The sequence below is a fragment of the Amphiura filiformis genome, chromosome 3, assembly GCF_039555335.1.
Source record: "Amphiura filiformis chromosome 3, Afil_fr2py, whole genome shotgun sequence".
NCBI classification, from domain to species: domain Eukaryota; kingdom Metazoa; phylum Echinodermata; class Ophiuroidea; order Amphilepidida; family Amphiuridae; genus Amphiura; species Amphiura filiformis.
This window is the reverse complement of record NC_092630.1, coordinates 26,363,314-26,384,894: the sequence shown is the minus strand read 5'-3', so window position 1 is coordinate 26,384,894 and position 21,581 is coordinate 26,363,314. Positions and strand designations below refer to the sequence as shown.

Genomic DNA, 21,581 nt, shown 5'->3' with positions numbered 1-21,581 from the left:
GCAGAACCGGAAACCGGAAGGCTGCTTAATGTAAAATCTCGGACAAGGAAGTAAACACTAAAAAAAAAAAAAATCCTTATTATTTTTGAAGCAACCAACACAAAGCACTGTTTTCCATTTCAGCTCACAGTCCGGGCTCACACAGTCACATACATAGAACTGGAAGGAAGCATACTAATTTCGGATTTGGCAATTTGATGTAAGTAATAGTAAGCTTAAGCTTTTTAAAAAAATTAAGTAAGCTTAAGTTTTTGCCTTTGCAGTTTGCTATCATTTGATGCTTTGCCTTTGCTATCATATCTGTATCATGCAGCAGTAATGGACGCCTGTAGCAGCAATGGACGCCTGCGTAACTATCTGGCACAGATGTAGATGCAGCATGCATGGCACAGTGTCGACACCCACCCAGTGACTGACAGTGTTATAAATATAAACTTAATACTCCGTTCGTGAGCGACGGGCGATTGGTATTTCACCGAACGCAAGAAAATGAGGCCTATCTGATTGGCTAGAAATCGATCGCTAGATCGCTCAAAGGTGTAGTACAAACTCAAAATGGAGACATGTATTCAATTAGATTGAAATCAATATTCTATTAAATTTGCCTAGTATTGGTGCAGATAAAGAAAGTGGTACATGTAATCCCGGGCATGTAATAGCATGAATAGTGTGTCGATATTATGTACATTGTATTTTAGATACAGCACCTGGATCTTACACAGGTTCCTTTATATAATTCATTTCTCAAACAGTTGAATATATCACAATTTTGACTTTGATTTCAAAATCTTTACTTAAAAAATGTGCACAGTAAAATATAGTCCGAATAATCAGACCCAGAACAAAATATTAATTTCTGACATGATCGTGTTCTGGGTCTGAACTGTTTCCATATGAAATCTTGATGCTAAATTGGACAAAAGAAGCACATGGTCCTACTTCACAGTTTTTTAATCCCCTATGCATGTTGTGTGAATTACTCTATTGTGGACCATCATTTTGATACTTGAATATTTGGACAAGCGGAATAGTTTTGACAGGCCCTTTGTCTACCCTCTCTGTTTGTAAACAAACGAGGAGGTCGAAATTGTCCTCCTCTGCGAATACGAAAGGCAGCGTAATAGTACGGCACTACAGTAAAATATATCCACAGCAAACAGCAAGGCCCCGCTAATTAGTGTATTGCATTTTGAGTTAGTGTATTGGAAACAAAACCTGCGTTTTACCTGACAACAAATCAAATTTTCTATAATAGCAACACCATGTGGTACTGATCATGCGCATATCGTAGAACAGAAACTCTGCGGCAGGCTCTGTGGTATCTCATATTGTGTAAATGGTATGCTTAGCCTGAGTCGCTCGGCTTATCTCGAACAAAATCGCCATGCGTAGCTTTTGAAAAACGAGAGGATTCGCCGTACTATCACGGCAATTTTTGACACAAAGATATAGGGATGATGACGCTGTGCATGGGCTATCACAGTACCGTAGTCCGTACAATGTAACTATCGTGTCGTCGTGGGATGTAGATAGTATTACTATAGTCCAATGCAGCAAACCTTTGACGAGCGCGACTACCGTGATGTTGCAAATTCGGCGCTAACAACACGTACGGCGCATAGTTCATTCATAAATTTCCACTCGGCAACAGCAGATCGCCTCAGCAGCCAATCAGAGACAAGTGCGCCCAACGCAGTAAATACAATGTACACGATGTATACTTACAATACACGCTCGTCAAAGGTTTACTGCATTTGATTATAGTACGGATTTAGCTTCGAATTTGCACACGATAGTTATGCTAGAGTACTTTGCTATCGTTTTTCAGTCGGACAGCATAGGAATTTTGAATGAAAGTTATTTTGATGAGTCAACTGTATCTATTGAACAAAAAATTGCTTATTTTGAACAGTCTAAAATTTTGTTGAAGTGGAATTTCAGCGATCGCCAGTCGTGATCAGCCTTGTTTACTACTAAACTCCCATTGCTTTGTAAACACGGTGTCATGCTTCAGTGAATCCAACTAGATTTTGAATGCAAAGGTCTCTAGCCTCAAATTTGAACCTAGGCGAGCAAATTTGTGGCTAGACAAAATTTAAAAATCGCAATGTGATGTGTGACTTGTAGAATTCTACTTTCTGGGCAGTGGGCAAATTGACCAAACTTTGTGTGGCGGTATAAATATGATAAAAGACAGAAAGTGTGTGCAATGCTTTTGATTTTTTTATGTTTTGGGAAACTGAGGGATTCCAACCCTGGTCCTATTCTGCTCAAGCAATTTAAGTGAAGATTAGGGCTTTTTTTCTCAGGTTTTTATCGGAGACTAGTTTTTCAGGCAGGCCCGTACCCAGGGATTTTTTTGGGGTGCTGAATTTTAAAAGTGAACCTTTTTCCAGGAGGGGAGGCAATCAGGGGCGTAGCCAGCTTTTTTGGTCAGGGGCGAGGGCAAAATAAAATTTTTTGGGCACAGATGAAAAAAAAAATTACAGTTGCATCATAAAATACATAGAGACGCGCAAAAAATTGGTATTTTACACTATTTTCGCCCATTATCAGGAAGGAAAGGGCCTAATATGTGCGCGTAGCGCGAACAAATTGTGTATTTTCGGGCTGAATTTTGATAGAAAAGGGCTCCTTGCCCCTTTTCTTTTCCTTTGCCCTCCTGATTTTTACTTTGGTCAGAGGGGCAGTTTTTTTCTTTCATTTTTGTCAGGGGGCACTCTGCCCCCCCTAACTATCAAATCGCAGGTTTGGCAACCTGGCAACAAAAAATAGTAAATAACTTTGCTAATAAAGTCTAATACCTGAATAAACATTTCTGAACTGGGTCTATATGTCTAGCCATATGCAGGAACTTTGAGGGTATCTTTGGTGGGTACAAGTTAGTTTTGATATGACCACAATCACCACTTGGCCTTGCACTGATTTGCACAGAAAATGAATGCCACATCACTGAGTGGGTAAGTCCTATGGATTAAAACCATCATGGAAATTCCAAAATTAATGTGACTTCACAGGAACCTGTTTCCTGATGATTAACTATCATTCCAGATTAAAACCACATTTTATAGAGCTATCACAAGCCAAATTTCCCACCAAAATAATAATATTTCAAAATTTACTTGAAAGGAGCTTCTTTGATTCCACATTTTTCTAGGCATGCTTGAGAGTTTGTTTGTCTGTTGTTGTTTGATAAATTCATCATAACAATGGGGTGTGATAGGCCTACCATAAAAAGCAGAAAGGAGAAATTTCATGTTTTGAGGTATCATTTTTTATTATCAATAAATCAATTTGAGAAACAAAGTAAGGGAGCAAATAAGAAAAATAACAAAAATATTTGATAATCTCCAAAAATTGGTGAGGGCGGAGACGATTACATGTTATTTTGCTTGGCCCTAAGCAGGGGTGTCTATTCTTCCAGAAAATTGTAGTTATTCCCACGCGCTACCTACCACGCTGTGGCCACATCCTTCCTCAGATTCTTCTTCCCTAACCTGAATCCCACAAAAATTGCACCCAAAATAATCTACATTCACTTTGATCTATTCCTTAAAGCCATAACATTTGCTGAGGAGAATGCCCTCAAAAAATTTTTTAATTCTGGCTTTTACACGATTGTAATGTACTTTAGTCAATAAAGATACTCTGCAAAAATCAAGACTTTACGTGCTGTAGTTTTGTCAAAATCCGAGATTTTGAATAAAACGATGGAACCGGCGTTTTATTATTACGATGGAAATATTAGTCGAACGCGTATGCACAGTACGTACACGCCGTGCGGGATACACATACACACACACCCAGAGGATCGTATGGTTCGTACCATATTACAACCGCGGGAGTAACATGCATGGGCACTAGTAGTAAATTCCAAGACTCAGTACACCGGTCGATCTTACCGTTTCCGATGTTGATTAAGATACTTCTTGCATCGATCCCGAGATGCGGAAAAAAACCAATAGTCATTTTGTCCCACATAAATGAATAAATAACAAAAACCCCGATCCCCGGTGGACTCACCCAAAAGGTGACGCCACACCATATGATCATCCTTATCCTCCTTGGTCTCCGACTGACACAGACGCGTGCCTATCGATTGTTCATAGCACTGTGTATCAATTTCTCGACCAAAGGCGAGATATACGGTTGTAGTTTCACACCTTAGGTAAAACCAAACCGGTATTGTTCGGCTGAGGATAGTTTTGACGGCATTTTCTGGCGAAAAAGTGACAAAAACGATCCAAAACTTAGCTACATATCGTGCCTCCGTTTGTATCACGGGACACACGAGCAATTCAAAATGGCCGCTCGTTGGCGCCATTCATTTTGTTTCCCACGTAAAACAACCATTGCAGCCTGTAAGTTACAATAGATGTTTGTACATACACATTGTATTTCATGTACGGTAGGTTATTGTTGCTATGTTAGGGTGATTACTCTATCGTGATGTCTTCATTACCGTCCAATAAAGACGAGTTAATCAGATATTCATACGGTGGGGATTGGTAGGGACCCGTCTGACATTTTAGTAATAAAGTTAGCCAGTCCTTACTTTACCACTAACGTTAGCGACCAGCCTCCGTGCTCAGGTTTGCTTACTGGGCTTGAGTCGCGTGTTGGGGGGGGGGGGGGAGTGCCCCCTCCCTTTTCTCCTCGCTTCGCCTCGGCCCTGTCGGGCTTGCCCTTCCCTGGTGACGGAGCGGGACCCACACCCGCTCTGTTTCACCCACAGGGAGTGCTCACGATCTTCTAGATGTCTTTCTTTTGCTTAGGACTCTCCGAGTTCCAGCTTGACGATTGGGATAGGCTCCGTCATCGCCATAAGACGAAGAAGAAATCTACCAAGGGCACTGGTAAGGTCGACACGGTGGATTCTGCTGTGACAGCCCCTATGGGTCATGGCAGGTCTGCTTAAGGGGCTCCGGTCCCCGGACAAGCAGGCGGTTCCTTCGGGACTGCTAAGCGTCCAAAGGCTCAGCAGCCAGCGAAAGCACTGACTATACGTCGGAGCAAAGTAGCAGGCAGCAGAGCGGTAACCACCAGCGAAAACCCTAGCGGGTTTTGCAGCAGGAGGATACCAGTCGATCACGGTAGATTCTGCTGTGACAGCCCCTATGGGTCATGGCAGGTCTGCTTAAGGGGCTCCGGTCCCGGACAAGCAGGCGGTTCCTTCGGGACTGCTAAGCGCGTCAAAGGCTCAGCAGCCAGCGAAAGCACTGACTATACGTCGGAGCAAAGTAGCAGGCAGCAGAGCGGTAACCACCAGCGAAAACCCTAGCGGGTTTTGTAGCAGGAGGATACCAGCCCTCTAGCGAAAATCCTCACGGGTTTTTTGCAGGAGGACACCCGTCTGTTGCAGGCATGTCTACGGGCTCAAACAGCCACAGTAGTAGCCAGCGAAGGGCAGCATGCAAGGGTACCCCGGGCTTGCCTGGGTTGAACCCTAGCATGCATGGGTTCAGCAGAGACGATACCGCGGCTAACGCTGTGGGTGTAGTCTTAGCAGAACCAACTGGGGTTGTCACACGGCAGCGTTCCATGGCGGGACCGCCGAAAGTGATACCCTGGGCCCTAGAATAGCTGCTGGCTGTCCACAGGGACTGGCTGGCGATTATTCAGGGGTTGGGCTCGCAGTCTCTCACGGGACAGCGACCCAGGTGCATTCGGTGGCAGCTACAAAGGCGAGCTACGGCTTGACTTCAGTGGTAGCCGCTATGCACCCGCCCATAGCTGCCGTGAGTGGTCCGCCACACACAGCGACCTTGGGCGAAGCTCTAGAGGGTACAGTAAGTAGCTTGAACAGCCTAGCTGATCAACAACCCACTTATGTCCTCGAGAGCCAGCGGAGCGTGGGTGATCCATTACCGTCAATGGGTCAATTACCCTCTCTTGATCGATCACTGTCAAATCAACAGGGCATAGCTCCATTGATTGACGCTGCCTATTCAGGTGGCGAGGTGATTGATCGGGGTATGCACGCTCAGCTACCCGTGGTACTAGGCAAGCTCCCTCTAGCCAAGGGACAGCCGGTATAGAAGGGTACCCATACACACGGCTTGATCCCCTTGCGGGGAGCGCGGTGAGGCATGGGTACAGTGGTACACAGCCGGAGCCCTCACGGGCACCTACGCTAGTACCAGCGCCGGTACCACGCCAACACACAGCTTGATCCCCAAACAGGGAGCGCAGTGTGGCGAGGGTACAGCGGTCCACAGTTGGGAACCCTCACGGTACCCACGCTGATACCGCACCGGTACCGCAGCACCGCCTTTAGTCGCCACAGTCTCTGTGGCAACAAGGGGAGGCGGTGCTGGTACTGCAGTACCATGGGGTTACCCTGGTGGCGGATCCTTTCAGGGTCAGCTGCCGGCGGGTATGCCCGTGGTACCCGCCGCAGGGTGTTTCTTCCACGGCCTAGCACCGTGGCAAGTGTCGCCTAGCGATGGCCACGCAGTACCAACATCAGCTGTTGACCAGGCCAGCCGGCATGGGGCTAACCCAGATCTTGATCAGGGTAGGCCCGTGCTGCTAAGCGCTAGGACGACGGCTGCGAGAGCATGCGGACCCAGTGGTGCCATGGCGGATACCTCAGGGTCTTGCGGGAGTACTCCCTCTTCTGCTGGCAGGTAGTCGGCGAGCCACACAGTGGTTATGCCTTCTTACCCGCTTTCAGATGCCCGTCCTCAGTTACCGTCATCATCGGAGCATGATCACGGATACTGTGGGCGAGGGAAAGGAGTCGGAAGCTGAGTCCGTAGTGACATCACTACAGTCTCCTTCCCCGCTGCCCAGCGAGGGGAGCAACAGCACTGATCTTCCTCCGGACACCCCCTAAGGGGGAGTCCATGGAGGAGGACCAGGGATCCTTTCAGTAGGATGCTCAGCTGCTGCTTCCTCACAGGGGACGCCTGCCCTCTCATTCCCGGCAAACCTCACGGGTAGATATCGTGGGGCTGTCGAGCTCAGTAGAGCTATGACGCCGCGTGCTTGCACGCTTCCTCTGCGTGTAACGCGGGAGGACCACGGGACCTACCTGAGGGGATCCGAGAGGGACCCAGATGTCGTCAAGCGTATCACGCTCAGACAACATCTGAGCTCTTCCGCGAGGTGAGCCTATTAGCGGTGCTAACAGCTAGCCTCAACGAGAGCTCCATGGGCCTAGCCCATAGGGTGTCCACTCAGCGCCGGGGGGAGGGGCCTGCCACTCCAATCGCTCAACGCGATGGAAAGGCAGGGTCCTTTTTCTCTTTGGATGCTTCTGCGCTACGGTGGAGGACCGTGCAAAGAAGCTACCAACGGGAGCACTCTGAAGAGGTCGGAAACTGCCCTTACCATGGGTAGGAGCTCCGACTTCAGCAGGCCGTGCACCACCAACAGTACCCGAGCCCACTACCTCTGCAGCACCCATTTCTGGGAGGCGCAAGTGTAGCACAGGAACAGCTGGCAAGCCCCGAAGAAGAGCAAGCGCTCTTCCAAGGGAAGCTAAGCAGAGCATTCCTGGGGGCTCAGCGGTTTTTCCACAGGGGATCTCCCAGTGGACGACCGCTTATGGCTTTCACCCAGAGGTGGGAAACCATCTCTCTGAGCGCCTGGGTATGGTCAGTGGTGAGTGGGGGGTTACAGACTGGCAACCCAGTCTCCCCACATTCGTCTGCACATTTCAGAGGTCCACAGTAGTACCGTCAGACGGCCCCCAGCGTCGGGCACTACTGACAGGGATCACACAGCTTCTCACGAAGCGGGCGATTGTCCCGGTCTACCCCCGTTCTCTGGTGATCTTGGAGCCATTGGCTCCAAGGAAGACCGGCGACGGGGCCCCATCCGGAACCGCAGGCTGTTGAACACGTTCTTCAGGCCCAAGAGGTTCAGAATGGGGACTCTCGCCTCGGTGCTAGCCTGCCCCATCAGGGGCATGGGAACAGCATCGCTAGATCTCTCGGACGCCTATCTGCATATGCCAATCGCCTCTCAAGATCGGAGGCATCTGCGCTTCTAGGTACAGGATCAAAATTACCAGTTTTGATACCGGCCATCCGCCTGTCCATCTCTCCCAGGGTGTTTAACACTCTTGGTCAGAGCGGTGGCAGCGTACCTGAAGCACAGGGGTGTCAACATCAGTTGCTACCTGGACGTTTGGCTCATATACGGACGCACTCCACTGAAGACTACGGGTCTCATGGGGTTGATAGTCCGTAGGGTGCGGGACCCTGGATTTTTGATCAGCTCAAAAAAGTCCAGCGTGGTCCCGACGCATGAACACCACTATTTGTAGGGGCCCAGATCACCCTCACGGAGGGGTTCGCGGTGCTCTCACCCGAGCGGGTGATTGAACATGGTGCGGTGTGCCTGACTCTTGGCGAGTCTCGGGCAAAACCCGCTGTGGCATGGATGAAGGTGGTAGGCCTAATGGCCAGTATGGTAGACCTCGTACTGTACTGCCGCTTTCTACGTTAGGCTTACCCAACTACACCTTCTAGCCTGCTTGCAGGCCCAGTCGTCACCAATATCCCTCGCGGTTCCGCTGTCGGAGATCGCGAGAGGAACTCTGGTGGTGGACCCATCAGCCCAATTTGACCCAGGGTGTCAGGTTTCCTGCACCCCGGTATGTCACGTAGTGAGCGACCATAGCGTCAAAAGCGGGCTGGGGGTCCACATCCGGAGACTCCGTCTCGGGCCTATGGGGGCCATAGAGACAGAGTTTCACATCAACCTCCATCGCTTACGAGGAGGTGATCGTGGAATCACATACCGTTGTCCTGACGGATAACACAGCCGTGGTAGCCTACCCCAACAGACAAGGGGACTCCGGGCCACCACGATTGAGCCTGCATGCACGACACCTGATAGGGTGGTGCAAGTTCAGGCAGATTACGATGAGAGCGATACACATCGCGGGCGTCACCAGCATCCTCGCGCACAATCTGTCACGAGGAAGGGTGTCGGGACCAGCAGAATGGTCCCTTGCTCGCGCAGGTCGCTCAGAGGCGATCTTCAAGGGGATGTACCACCCCTCGAAAGATCTGTTCGCATCTCATCGCAATCATCCACTGCCGGTGTACTGCTCAAGGGTCGCGGACCCCCAAGCATTCACCGTGGACGCTCTGTCCATAGACTGGGGAGGGATGACAGCTTATGCAGTCCCTCCGATCTCACTACTCATGAGGGTGGTGGCCAAGATCGGGTGGGAAGACTGCATTGTCATTCGGCTGGCGGCAAGGCGCTGGCACTCCCCCAGTACCAGATCTACTCCGGATGCCCGGAGCGGAGGTACCCAGTCTATCACTAGAGCACCTGCAGTTAGCTGCATGGCCCTTACCAGGGAACACGCAGCGGATGGATACTTTTCATCAGAAGCTGTTTTTCTCATCGCCGGGGCTAGACGGAAGTCTACCTCCGTACGTATAGCCAGAGTCTGGCTCCATACTACGCTTGGTGCAATGAGACAAATAGCTCTCCGCTAGAACCTCTGTGCTGCTAGTTCGGAGTTTCTGACAGAAAAGTTCCAAGCAAGACTTCAGCGGGCCACTGGGGCCAGCTATAAGTCAGCTGTCCTCTCCATTCACCGAGGTTTCGAGACGGGTCGACTATCATAGCCGATGGTTACCTTATTAGTCTACGCCTCGACGGTATGTTCAACGAAAAATCTAACAAAAAGGAAAGTGATCCTCCTAAGGGATCCCAACACAGTCTTAGATTACTTTAAGGGTCACCCTTTTGACCTTCCGTCAAAAGCGACGCTTAAATACGTAACTCTCAAGATGGCTTTCCGGTTTGGCGTTGGCTTCGGGACGGCGGTGCTGAGTTGCACACGGTCTCGAGGTTAGCTTCCGTGTTCACAAACACTGGAGCGACACTGTTTCGGGCGCTCTGTTCTCGTGACTACTGAACGGCGCGGTGCATACCGACATTCGTCCCTCTCCAATCCCCAGGGTTGGGCAAGGTTCGGCTGAAGCCAAAGATAGGCTGGGGTGTCCGATAAGGCGCTGCAGCACTATTTCTTCCGAACACAAGCCTTGCGAGGGACTCACGACCGCATTCATCACCCTTACAGAGCCTTTCGGTCCAGCCGCTGTCGCAATGGCTGGTCCAGGTGTTGGTGGGGTCCGGGGGATCGCGAAGGTTTCGCATCCCACGACCCACTCGACACGAGCTATCTCATCATCTTGGGTATACCGTTCGGTTGTCCCTTGAGGAGATCTAGCAGGCGGTGTCCCGGAAGCCACCTTCGCCCTTCTCTACGATACTTCCGTTTACGTTAGTAATCAGAGGCGGGCGGGAGGTTTACCGGGACATTGTTCGGCGATCATAATACGGTGGTGTACGGGTACCAGGTTTCAGACTATACAGAATACTCAGCATGGTAAGAACCAGTGTCGCTATTCTTAACCACCAAACTTATTAAGTAAGGAGGTTTATGTCTGTGATCGCGTGGTCTTTTTTGTTTCCCGACCGTTGGGGAAAATATTTTCTGACCTCGCGAAAACCATCGTTACCGCTCCCGATCCCTGATCAGATGCTGACCAATCTTGTACCTCCATCCGTCGGTTACTTGCTAGATCGATCTTTCAGATGTTGATGCAAGAAGTATCTTAATCAACATCGGAAGCGGTAAGATCGACCGGTGTACTGAGTCTAGTCCCAAACAAAAATGTTTGGTAGACTCATAACCGTGCGATCTTACCTTTCCGATGTTGATTATCCCGACCCCGCCACCCCTACAAGTTTGGTCCGAGTAGGGGATCCCAAGTCGGATAAGGGATGATCATATGGTGTGACGTCACCTTTTGGGTGAGTCCACCGGGGATCGGGGGTTTTGTTATTTATTCATTTATGTGGGACAAAATGACTATTGGTTTTTTTTCCGCATCTCGGGATCGATGCAAGAAGTATCTTAATCAACATCGGAAAGGTAAGATCGCACCGGTTATGAGTCTACCAAACATTTTTGTTTGGGACTATTTTCTATGCTTTACCTCACTTGTTCGGCTCAAAATTAAAAGGGGACATATCTGACAGTATAAAAGCTAACATTTTATAATTATGGAAAATAAATACTAATCTATTTTTTACAGAAATGTTATAATATGGCTTTAAGAACTAGTTAGATGGCAGTCTCATGGCAGTTTTAAATCCTCTTGGAACTTCTATTTGTGTGGGGGTGTGTGTGTGTTTTTTTTCCTCTTTTCAAAACATAAAATTCAAAATTCTTCCCCAAAGGGCTAACATTATTCCTTCCCCTTTGGGGGCTAATAACAGAAGAATTATAGATGGCCCTGCCTAATAGTAATATGATCAAGACCGGGATCAAGACAGACATGACTGAGACCCCAAGCTTGAGTTAGTAAAAGCTGAAATACATTCTGGCTGCTGGACTAGAACAATGGCAGTCTCATGGCAGTTTCAAATCCTCTTGGATCTTATATTTGTGTGTGTGTGTGTGTGTGTGTGTTTTTCTCTTTTCAAAACGTAAAATTCAAAATTCTTTGGGGGCTAGTATAACAGAAGAATAGATGCCCCTGCCTAATAGTAATAGGATCAAGACCAGGATCAAGAGACTCCAAGCTTGAGTTAGTAAAAGCTTAAATACATTCTGGCTTTGCTGTGCCAGGATTTTTTTTTTTTCAAGGGGGGGCAAAAGCAACAAATTTTTGAAAATTGAAGCAAAAAGTGAAAATTTTCACCATTTTGGATTTTTACAGGAGGGGGGGGACAAGAGTTCCCTTCAAACAGTACACATAAAAAATGAAATTGCCTAATATATATACATACAATCGCAAGTGGATTGGCTATTATCATTTACTTTCTAAACTGATAATTGTTTTTTAAATGGTGCGCATGATATTGTATCAAAATGAGGATAAATGTGTCAACTTCCTTGATAGACTGCACACACAAATGACGTACACAACAGTTTCATAAGCCATCCTTTAATTAATAATTTACCTTGAACTTTCATAATAGCATAATTGCTATAAATGTCACACCACCGTTTAATAAACCTTACCATTTTAGGATATCCTGTTAGTGGGCCTGTATGAGCTTTATCTAATAATAAGTGCAAAGACTTTTTGATGTCATCCAAAGCATCGTGAATGCAAAAATAAATAAGATTGGCAGAAAAGATTATATTTCAAAAGCTCTGGAATAATTAAAACACACAATTACCATCAGTTTCAAATTTGGTCCATGTTTCCAGGCCTGGGAGGGGATGTCTTGATTTTGGATTAGGTGGGATCTGGGGCTAGGATTCAAAACAGAAAAACAAAAACAAATTGATGCACAGCTCCTCTCCAAATCTAAAGCCTGAAAATGCTGCCCAAATCTGCTATGCACACCATCATCCATGTATCCACATTTCCACTTTGGGAAAAGGTGACTTTTGATCAAATCACACACCTTGTGAAAATGTGGGGGGTCCTTTGAACGGGGATGTGCCACACAGACTTTTGGATATTGACCTTCTCTATACCTACTTTTTGCCACCCATAGTATACCAATTCTGAAAAAGTACCCCAAAACCATGGCACATCCCCGTATACCTTCCACCAATGGAGAAACCCCCAGAGAAAATCCAAAGATCCAAGTGTGGTCTTAACCATTAACAGAAGATCATGTCTCCCATACTCTGCAAGTGTGCAGAATGCTCAGTTTTCAACCAGGATTTATAGGTTCAACTGACTGGCTAGGTGGTGCTTGATGCCAGCCTGTCGGTTTTACCGCTAGATAACTGTTGCATTGGTAGATTAGTTAAAAAAATTCTGCATATTTAATAATATGTTTAATCATTTTGCACAAGTGTATCAAATATTTAGGTGGTATACGGTGACACATTTCTTAATATCCCTTTAAAATTAAAGGTTGAACTTAAAACACTAACCAGGGTACATATAATATTTAATTAATGACAGCTCTGGTTTCTGTATTGATTTTATCATTTCAGGAGGTCAGGTGTATCATGGGTCCAATGGTCCAGTAGTTTCGAATACTCGCCCATCCTGTTTAGTAAGATTTTGTTGACTTAGAGTCCCCTTTTTCGTGGTGATGATATTCATTCTGTTTGAAGCTGACGGCAGGGAATAGATCTAACAGTGACAACACCTAGTGCTTCAAGTTGGTAAGTAATATTCACCAATCTATGTTGAGAAATGTTAGTAGATAACTTGGAGAATAGTATGTTGTAGGAGTTTATCTTCTCAATAAAATGTAAATAGTTTTAAGTGTAAAAGATACATGTAATACAGCAATATTTTAGGGCTGTGAAATAATCTCCAGCCAAAAGGACTTGCCCAGGAGGAATCCTGAGACAGGCCAAGAAGCCCTTACATCCACAAAAGGTGCGATATAAAATAAATAATAAAATAAATAGGAAGATTTGAAAATTGTACCAAACCTATTCTTTTAGTTTGTATTCAGTAACACTTTATCCAAACTCAAATCGAACAAGCAATACTTGCACAATTAAAAAACCTGTTTTTCTCAAAAAGTGGATGTACAATGTACATGTAAGGGCTTTTGCAACAAAGCTCTTCATATGTTGTTTCTTCAGCAAAGGATATGAAACTGACTTCCCAGCTCACAGAAAAACATCCTCTAACCATAACTTATCTAACTTGAATTGCATGCATCTTTTGAAATAGAGGTGCAATGTTGTTCGAGTTAAAACTTTGCAAAGATGTATACATATATAGTTTGTATTGCAACAGACAGCTTACTTTGAGGCCTGCCTCTAACAAGTATTCTTGTGATGTTTGTTCCTAAAATATCTTCTCTTCATTCTACCATTTACAGATTTGTCTGTCTGACATACATCAGACATGTCAATGTTTCCAGAGTCCGACCCGGAGGCCCCTCTAATCCCACCAAAACGTTCCAGTGGCAGCTCGACCGGTAGCTCTGGCAGCTCTAATGGTCACACTACTCCTACCAGTGCCACTGTTAATGGTGGTACTATGGACACGCTCAAGATATTCAAGGAAGCAGGGAAGGTTGATTTTTACCATGGCATATTGAACAACAAAGAGGTTGGTATTATGGTATATGGTTGGGAGTGGGGATTTGAGGATTGATCCTAAGATGTCTTGTGTAGTCAATGACGTCAACGTGTCAGCTGTCTATAAGCTTCTATATACAGCACTTGAGATTTGTCGACTTCACTGACTAAAATACCATTTGTAACTATAGTCAGACTTTTGAGACATAGATTCTACATAGTTCACACAGAAACCGGTGTATTCTTGTTATCTGTGTACTATACTATTGAGTATGAACAAGGTTACATTCATGACATAACATAATGACTTTTTGCAGGGCTTTCCAGGTAAGGAAAAAGAAACTGAAAGAAAGACATTTTATATATATTAATATGATTCTGCATGAAAAAAATTCAGTTAAAATACTTCTGGTCTTTTTCATTACATTGTGATAGTAACATTATGAATAGTGGAGACAAGAAAAACTATATTGGCTGACTGGTGACAAAGAGTAAAATATTAATTTACCGTTTAAAATAACATTTGCTATTGTCACTCACTTGAGGGTTATCGTTTTCTACATAATAAGCGCCGGGATGCTTAAGTCAGTCATTATTGGGGGCGTTATTAAAATGACAAAATGAAAGTTAAAATGGGGAACTTACACACAGAAACATTCAATATAGGCTACATATCTAAATTCAAAATCAGTCATAATAAGACACAGGGTGTACATGTAAATGGTAATTTTATTTTTAGACATTTCACCAATTTTATTTGTTCAGGCACATCAGGGATTAAGTTTTAGCGTGTGAGTGCGATCGGACAACATCGCACACCTTAAATCGCCTGTCTGGGTGCAATCATAGCACACCTGTGACCTCAGTTCCTAAACTTCTTACTGAGTGCAATTTAATAGCACACCTGACAGCCTGCCTTAACATTCCCAGAAGTGCAGGCCTTGTCTTTTGAGGCGAGTGAGAGTGATCACACGCCATCACTTGCCTAAAATTAATCTGAGGAGAGCTTTTTATCACTCGCCTACATTTGGTGTAATAATAATACAAGTGATTAAAATCACTCGCCTACAGCTCACCTGACAAGTTTTGAGGAGAGTGGTTTGTCACTCGCCAGTAATTTTCAAAAGACAAGGCCTGGAAGTGCAATTTGTAGCACAACCGTTATTTTCAATACTCAACCCCTACACATTTTAAAGTCTTAAACAGTTGTTACTTGAAAAATGTCATAGGGTGCTTATTAGAGGAGGGGCACTAATACTTGAATTTGTTAACATCAGCTTGGAAAAGATGCTTCCATATCAGGGTTTTTGGACCCCAGACTGGCTACTAAATGTATCTGTTATATCGATAAAAGTTTTTGAAAATTACAACAAAAAGTTAACATTTAAAATGTAAAGTTTACAAAATTTCAATAAATTATATCGTCCTCAGTGTGTACTTTTAAACTGTACTCTACAACAGTAGCTATGATAAGCAAAGTGCCCAGCAAGTTTGAAAGGTTGAAATTTAAGAAAAACTAATCAAGGGTGTTAAGTTTTGGTTTTGTAACATGGTTTTAGAAGTAAAATCCAGATACCGGCACCGACATGGTGTTTGGATTTTCATACACTACTGTCTTTTTCAGCAAAAATGTCAGCTGTCATTTTTGACGAGGTATTATTATTAAATATTTTCATGAGAACAGTACCATGTTCAATCCTTGGTAAACTTAAGCTGTATTTTGATAATGTATTTACCCCATATCATAAACCTCTACAAAGCAAATGGATTTTAATGGAATGTTAGTATGATGTTAAAGGTACCTGACTGCTTGGCTGAAACTAAGTATGTTTTCTGTTTTGTTTTTTCCCCAGGTGGAGAAGATTTTACGACCCCATCTGCAAATCAAAGGATCCTATTTGCTGAGGAAAAGCAACAGAAATCCAGGGGCACTGACATTCTCTGTTGTGTAAGTAATACACCCCCCCCAACTATTCCTACCTGTATGTCTAATCACCGGCAAGTGTGGACCGTGATACACTTGGGCACATAGACATAAATGTCGTCGTCTGCTTCACATAGGCCTACTGTCCTATTTCAAAAGGCTGCCTTTTATGTTTTTTTTATTATCATCTAATTGTGATGAGATCATTACACTGTTGAATTAACTTTATATGTTAATTTTGAGGTATTATCACAATATTACAACCTCATGTCCATTCATGAAAGAGAGGAGCACACAGTGTCAACAGCCAGTGTTATAAATATAAACTTAATACTCCGTTGGTGAGCGACGGGCGATTGGTATTTCACTGAACGCAAGAAAAGGAGGCCTACCGTATCTGATTGGCTAGAAATCGATCGCTTTGTCGCTCAGAGGTGTAGTACAAACTCAAAATGGAGACATGTATTCAATTCGATTGAAATCGATATTCTATTAGTGACGCAGATAAAGAAAGTCGATAATGAACATTGTATTATAGATACAGCACCTGAATTTTACATGGGTTCCTTTGTATAATTCATTTCTCAAATTCTTGAATATATCACAATTTTTACTTTGGATTTCAAAATCTTTACTTATAAAATGCAGTTAAAGATATCCACAGCAAACAGCAAGGCCCCGCTAATTAGTGTATTGCTTTTCGAGTTAGTGTACTGGAAACAAAACCTGCGTCTTACCTGAAAACAAATCAAATTTTCTATAATAGTAACACCATATGTGGTACTGATCATGCGCAAATCGTAGAATAGAAACTAAGCGGCAGGCTCTATGGCAGGGCTGTGGTATCTCATATCATGTAAATGGTATGCTTAGCCTGAGTCGCTCATCCTACCTCGAACAAAATCGCCATGCGTAGCTTTTGAAAAACGAGAGGATTCGCCGTACTATCACGGCAATTTTTGACACGAAGATAATCAGATATAGGGATGATGACGCAGTGGAGCATGCTCCAATATCAAATACCAATTTAAAATGCAACAATTAAAATAAAAATCACACACGGCAGCCTTTTAAGATATGACAGCATGTGATGCAGACGATGATGTACATTCAAAAGGAATTTAAAGAATATGAAATAATTGATTTGATTTGAAAATGTGTACTCTTTGTATCTATTCATCCATAACCCTCCCAAATCCATTATAATGCAACTCCATAGGTGCTTCTTCTTGACATGGGCAAGGGCAGGCAACTCCCAGGGTGATTCCCCTAGAGTAGGGCAGATGGCAGCCCAAAGGACACCTCTACCCAAACCATGTCTTGAGGTGTACATGTAGGGTTATAAATAATGCCCCTATATGATGGAATATGGTCAAGAAGTTGGGTCAGTAAGGGGCTGTGCAATAATTATGTGTACCCCCCGGGGTGGTGAATTCTCAAAGTGGTCTGCCAAAAATCGCTTGCCCCCCCTTTCGACGTGCCAAAAAATCTTTGTCCACTCTTTCGACGTGCCAAAAAACTTTTGCCCACTCTTTCGACGTGCCAAAAAATCTTTGCCCCCCCTTTACACACTAAGATTATGGGGAACCCTAATTTATAACCTTAAATTGTCTTATCATATAATGCGAGCGTAGGGAACAGGAAATTTTGCATATTTGAACGGGTTCCTAATATTTTCCTACACCTTTTTAGGGCGTAATATCACTGAATATAGAAACGATGCCCAAAATATATGTGCCAAAAATCGCTTGCCCCCCTCTTCGACCTGATAAAATTGCTTGACCCCCCTTTCGACCTGCCAAAAATGCTTGCCCCCCCTTTTGGCCTGCCAAAAATCTTTGCCCCCCCCTATAAATCACCACCCCAGGGTACACATAATTATTGCACCACCCCTAAAACAATAGTACTCCTTTAAAAGTTTTCTCCAAAGTTTTCTTCAAAAAAAAATAGGAAAAACAGACATGGTCATGATGGTTCCATGCACATGCCTTCCATTTTGCCTATTGTCTGGGGGAAGGGAGGAGCCCAGGGTGTTAGCTAGCCACCTATCCACCCATCATTTTGGATGGGCAGATTGGGCCTGGGACAGGCAGGATTAATTAATGCCTGTGACATATGCTTAATTAAAAAGAGAATTATTGAATAAGTTCTGTGAACTCAAACAAGACCAGACTAATAAATCAAAGGCTATTACAGCAATAGCTATTTGATTAATTGACCGAACCCCCAGAAGGTGCAGAGGTCTGGTTTATATTTTCCGGGTCAAATTTTGGACAGGCAGTTTTGGTAAGAAATGATGGGTACTTGTCAAATACTAGCTGAGACTCTGGGGGCCTCTCTTGAAATCTGAGACAAGAATACAGGGCAGGGGCAGGCAACACTTGAGGGCAACTCCACCCAAAACCCTCCTTAAAGAGTAGCATTCATGTTTGAACTGATATCTTTAACACTTGTAATTTTATTTTAATTTATCTTTTTCTCATTCAATACAGGCATACGAAGAAACATATTTATCATTTCAACGTCTTCTTTGCCAAAGGCAAATTCACCGTAACAGAATCACTAGCATTTCTAACTCTCGGGGAACTGATAACTCACTTTGAAACAAACGAAATCCCAGGAGATGGAACGCCTGGTCTCTTCTTACAGCATCCCATTTCCAAACCAAGTAAGACTTTGCCTGTTAAACCTGAGAGAAGTCCAAATACTTTATCACCTAATTCAAAGTCTCTAACACCTTCATCATCACCAAGAATAAATAGAACACAAAGTCCCAAACCTAGCCCTATGAATAGTCCTGTAGTACAACGCCGAGTGCCGGATGCAAAATTTGACTTTCCGGTTATTCCGGTAAGCGAAGCAAGACAGAATGCAGCTGCTCCCGTTCCCGTTTCTGCGCCTGCTGATCCAGGAAATAGACCTCCCATGCCCATACCACGAGTTGAACCAATATATGACAGTACCCAGCATAAATACGGTATATATGCAGTACCAGATGATCCCGATAGAGACAGGTTCTACGATATCAGAGACTTGTGCGCGAGAGCAGACGAGGAAATTGCCAAACAAGCCAAGAAGTGCACATGTGGTTTGTATTTGTTTGAATCAACTTTGGTTGATAACTGGATGATGCATAGGGATATTGAGAACACAGCTACAAAAGGAAAGATTTTCTTTGTGAACACAGTAACAAATGAAGCAACGTGGCAGTTGCCGGAACGTATTAGGAGAATAATGGAAGAAACTCAAGCTGAAAAATGGAAGAAAATCAAAGCTTTAATACAGAGAGAGAATGCAAGAACTGAGGCATCAGCTGATCTGTAATGAGTGTGTGAAGATGTGACAACAAAAATATATGGGGCTTATTTATATACATGCAGTGACATGTGAATAAGTTCAGATGCAAAACGCCAATATACGCTATTTTTTGATTTACCATTTTCAAACCTTTTGATTGAAGGCCACCAACATCTGGCCTATAATGCTAGCTTTAAATTGACGCTGACAGGTTGCTGCAACCAAACAAAATTGTTTTGCTAGCCCAAGATCGCAACAGTTGGAGAAACCTTGTAGTTGCCTGCTGAATTGACACTCTACTTTAAAAAATCAAATGTATATTTTTGAAAGAAACTATGATCAAAAACAGTATTTTCTTAAATAAATATTATATTCTTTATATTTGACATGTTATATTTGCTTGTATCTCAAATTGAGAAACATATATCGCTTTGTGCATCTGAACTCTTAATAATGTGACACGATCTGCTCCATAGGGACCAAAGGAGGCATATTGAAAACTGATGGTTAATACTTCATACAAACATTAAGCTTTCATATACTGAAAACACCAATGGTTTAGCATACTTGGTTCTTAAGTTCTGAAGTTTTGTGATGTGTATTTTCTTTTGTATTTTAATGTTTTTTGCTCCATATTTTTGCCTTTATCTCAATTTCAAATTTGCCACTTTTGGCCCCCATTGTGTCACATATGTAGGCCCCATAATATATGTGTGTGTTTTTATTATTGCATAAGATGTTTCTATTGGAAATCATTTTCCAGTGTTTACTGGCAAAGAGATTATTTTGGTTCAACAGAAGCTTAATCTTGATGCAGGAAAAATGATTCTTACTCTTGGTGAGCAAGTGACATCAACGCATTGAGCTAGCTGTTTGAAGCAGCACCCAATGAAATGCAAAGTGATGTCAACGATTCGCCAAGAGTGAAAATGCTAAAGTGATTATGTGTATCATGTATGTTCATAAAGGGCTGTGCAAAAGTTATGAGCCCCTCCCCTTTTTTGGCTTGCCAAAGAATTCTTGCCTCCACCCTCCCTGAATTTTACCTTCCCTCAGCCTCGGGGTTCATAATTATTGCACAGCCCGTAAGTTATTGGTTCTTGCTACATATTTAAATAGACAAGGTACGCACTCGGTTCAAGGTGGTCTGCAAGCGGACATAATTTGCCACCGAAGTGGTTACATAACTCCTTGGTAACTGGATCACACACCTTTTGGAATCGGTAGTGCATGCCATAGACTTTGTGTTGCGATCATTTCGATCGTGGTCCAGAACTCCAAAGCGTGATCCAGTTGACATAGTGATAATCAGATTACACATAACACTTCGCTGGCAAATTGCATGTGAAAGGTAATTATGAAATATATCTATGGACAGCCTGTTTGGGACTGCAGTCCCTATTTTTCTTACTTCTGTTACCAAAAGTAATGGTGAAAGCAGGCGATCACAAAAACAGAGTCGTGAAAGCAGGCGAGACTTGTGGTTCAAGAACCGTCTTGTTAATATGTTTCAGGATCTTTTCAAAGGTTCCCAATATCAGATGAAAAATAGGTTGTTGTTCATATTGTTAAGGCTTCAAGAATTCAAATCATACATTTCCAGTTCTACCGGTCATCTCTTGAGATATGTCAAATTAGGGGGCAATAGACCATGTACAATTTGAGGGTATTGTTTGGAACTTCATTGCCATGCATGGCTATTATGTGCAAGGCACATCAATACAATAAGGAAAAAAGTAACTCGCACAGAACCCATTGAATTGTGAGTGAAATAATTGAATTCTTTGCCAGACTCCTCCTGAGATTCATATCTATTCCATACTGTTTTTTGCAATGTCCGTCCATACCTCCATCTGTCCGTCTGGATGCTGCATCTCTTGAATGGATAAGGGGATTGACTTCAGATTTTCAGGATGAGTAGACCACGGTCAGAAACTGGGGCTACATTTTTGGGGGTCTGATTTGCTTATTTATTATTATGAGCTAATTTGCATTATTTAGCTCTGTCTATCCGTATACTGCATCTCTTGAATGGGTAGGCAGATTGACTTTAGATATGATAATTATAGCTAATTGGCTTTTTTTTTTTTTTCAAATTCTTGAATTTAAAAAAAATGCAAATTTTTGTCTCAAAATAGTTTCAAATATTTTGTTCCAAAATATATTCTTTCAAACTTTTTGGAATTTGCATATTTATAATGAAAATGAACTAATTTGCAATTTTTTTTCTCAAAATTTCCAAATATTTTACAATGGGCATCAACATGAAGGCATTTTGGTAGTTGCTTTGCATCAAGTGCTGTGCATGACAAAAACTGCAAAATTCTAGTTTAAAAACTTCTGTCTATGAATATGACAAGAATCAGT

General features: G+C 43.6%; 1 protein-coding gene across 2 annotated transcripts; it reads left to right on the top strand.

The window, feature by feature from the left end:
* The first annotated feature begins 75 nt into the window (after window positions 1–75).
* Window positions 76–19,557, top strand: LOC140148277 (uncharacterized). Of its 2 annotated transcripts, none has more exons than XM_072170174.1 (5): window positions 76–199; window positions 12,944–13,113; window positions 13,792–14,024; window positions 15,847–15,941; window positions 18,410–19,557. In XM_072170174.1, exons 3-5 carry the CDS (start codon window positions 13,818–13,820, stop codon window positions 19,239–19,241), a joined length of 1,134 nt encoding a protein of 377 aa, XP_072026275.1. In that variant the 5' UTR covers window positions 76–199; window positions 12,944–13,113; window positions 13,792–13,817; the 3' UTR covers window positions 19,242–19,557. The 2 variants fall into 2 exon arrangements, with proteins under 2 accessions (XP_072026275.1, XP_072026273.1); XM_072170172.1 differs by having other exon boundaries at window positions 12,944–13,117.
* Window positions 19,558–21,581: the final 2,024 nt, after the last annotated feature.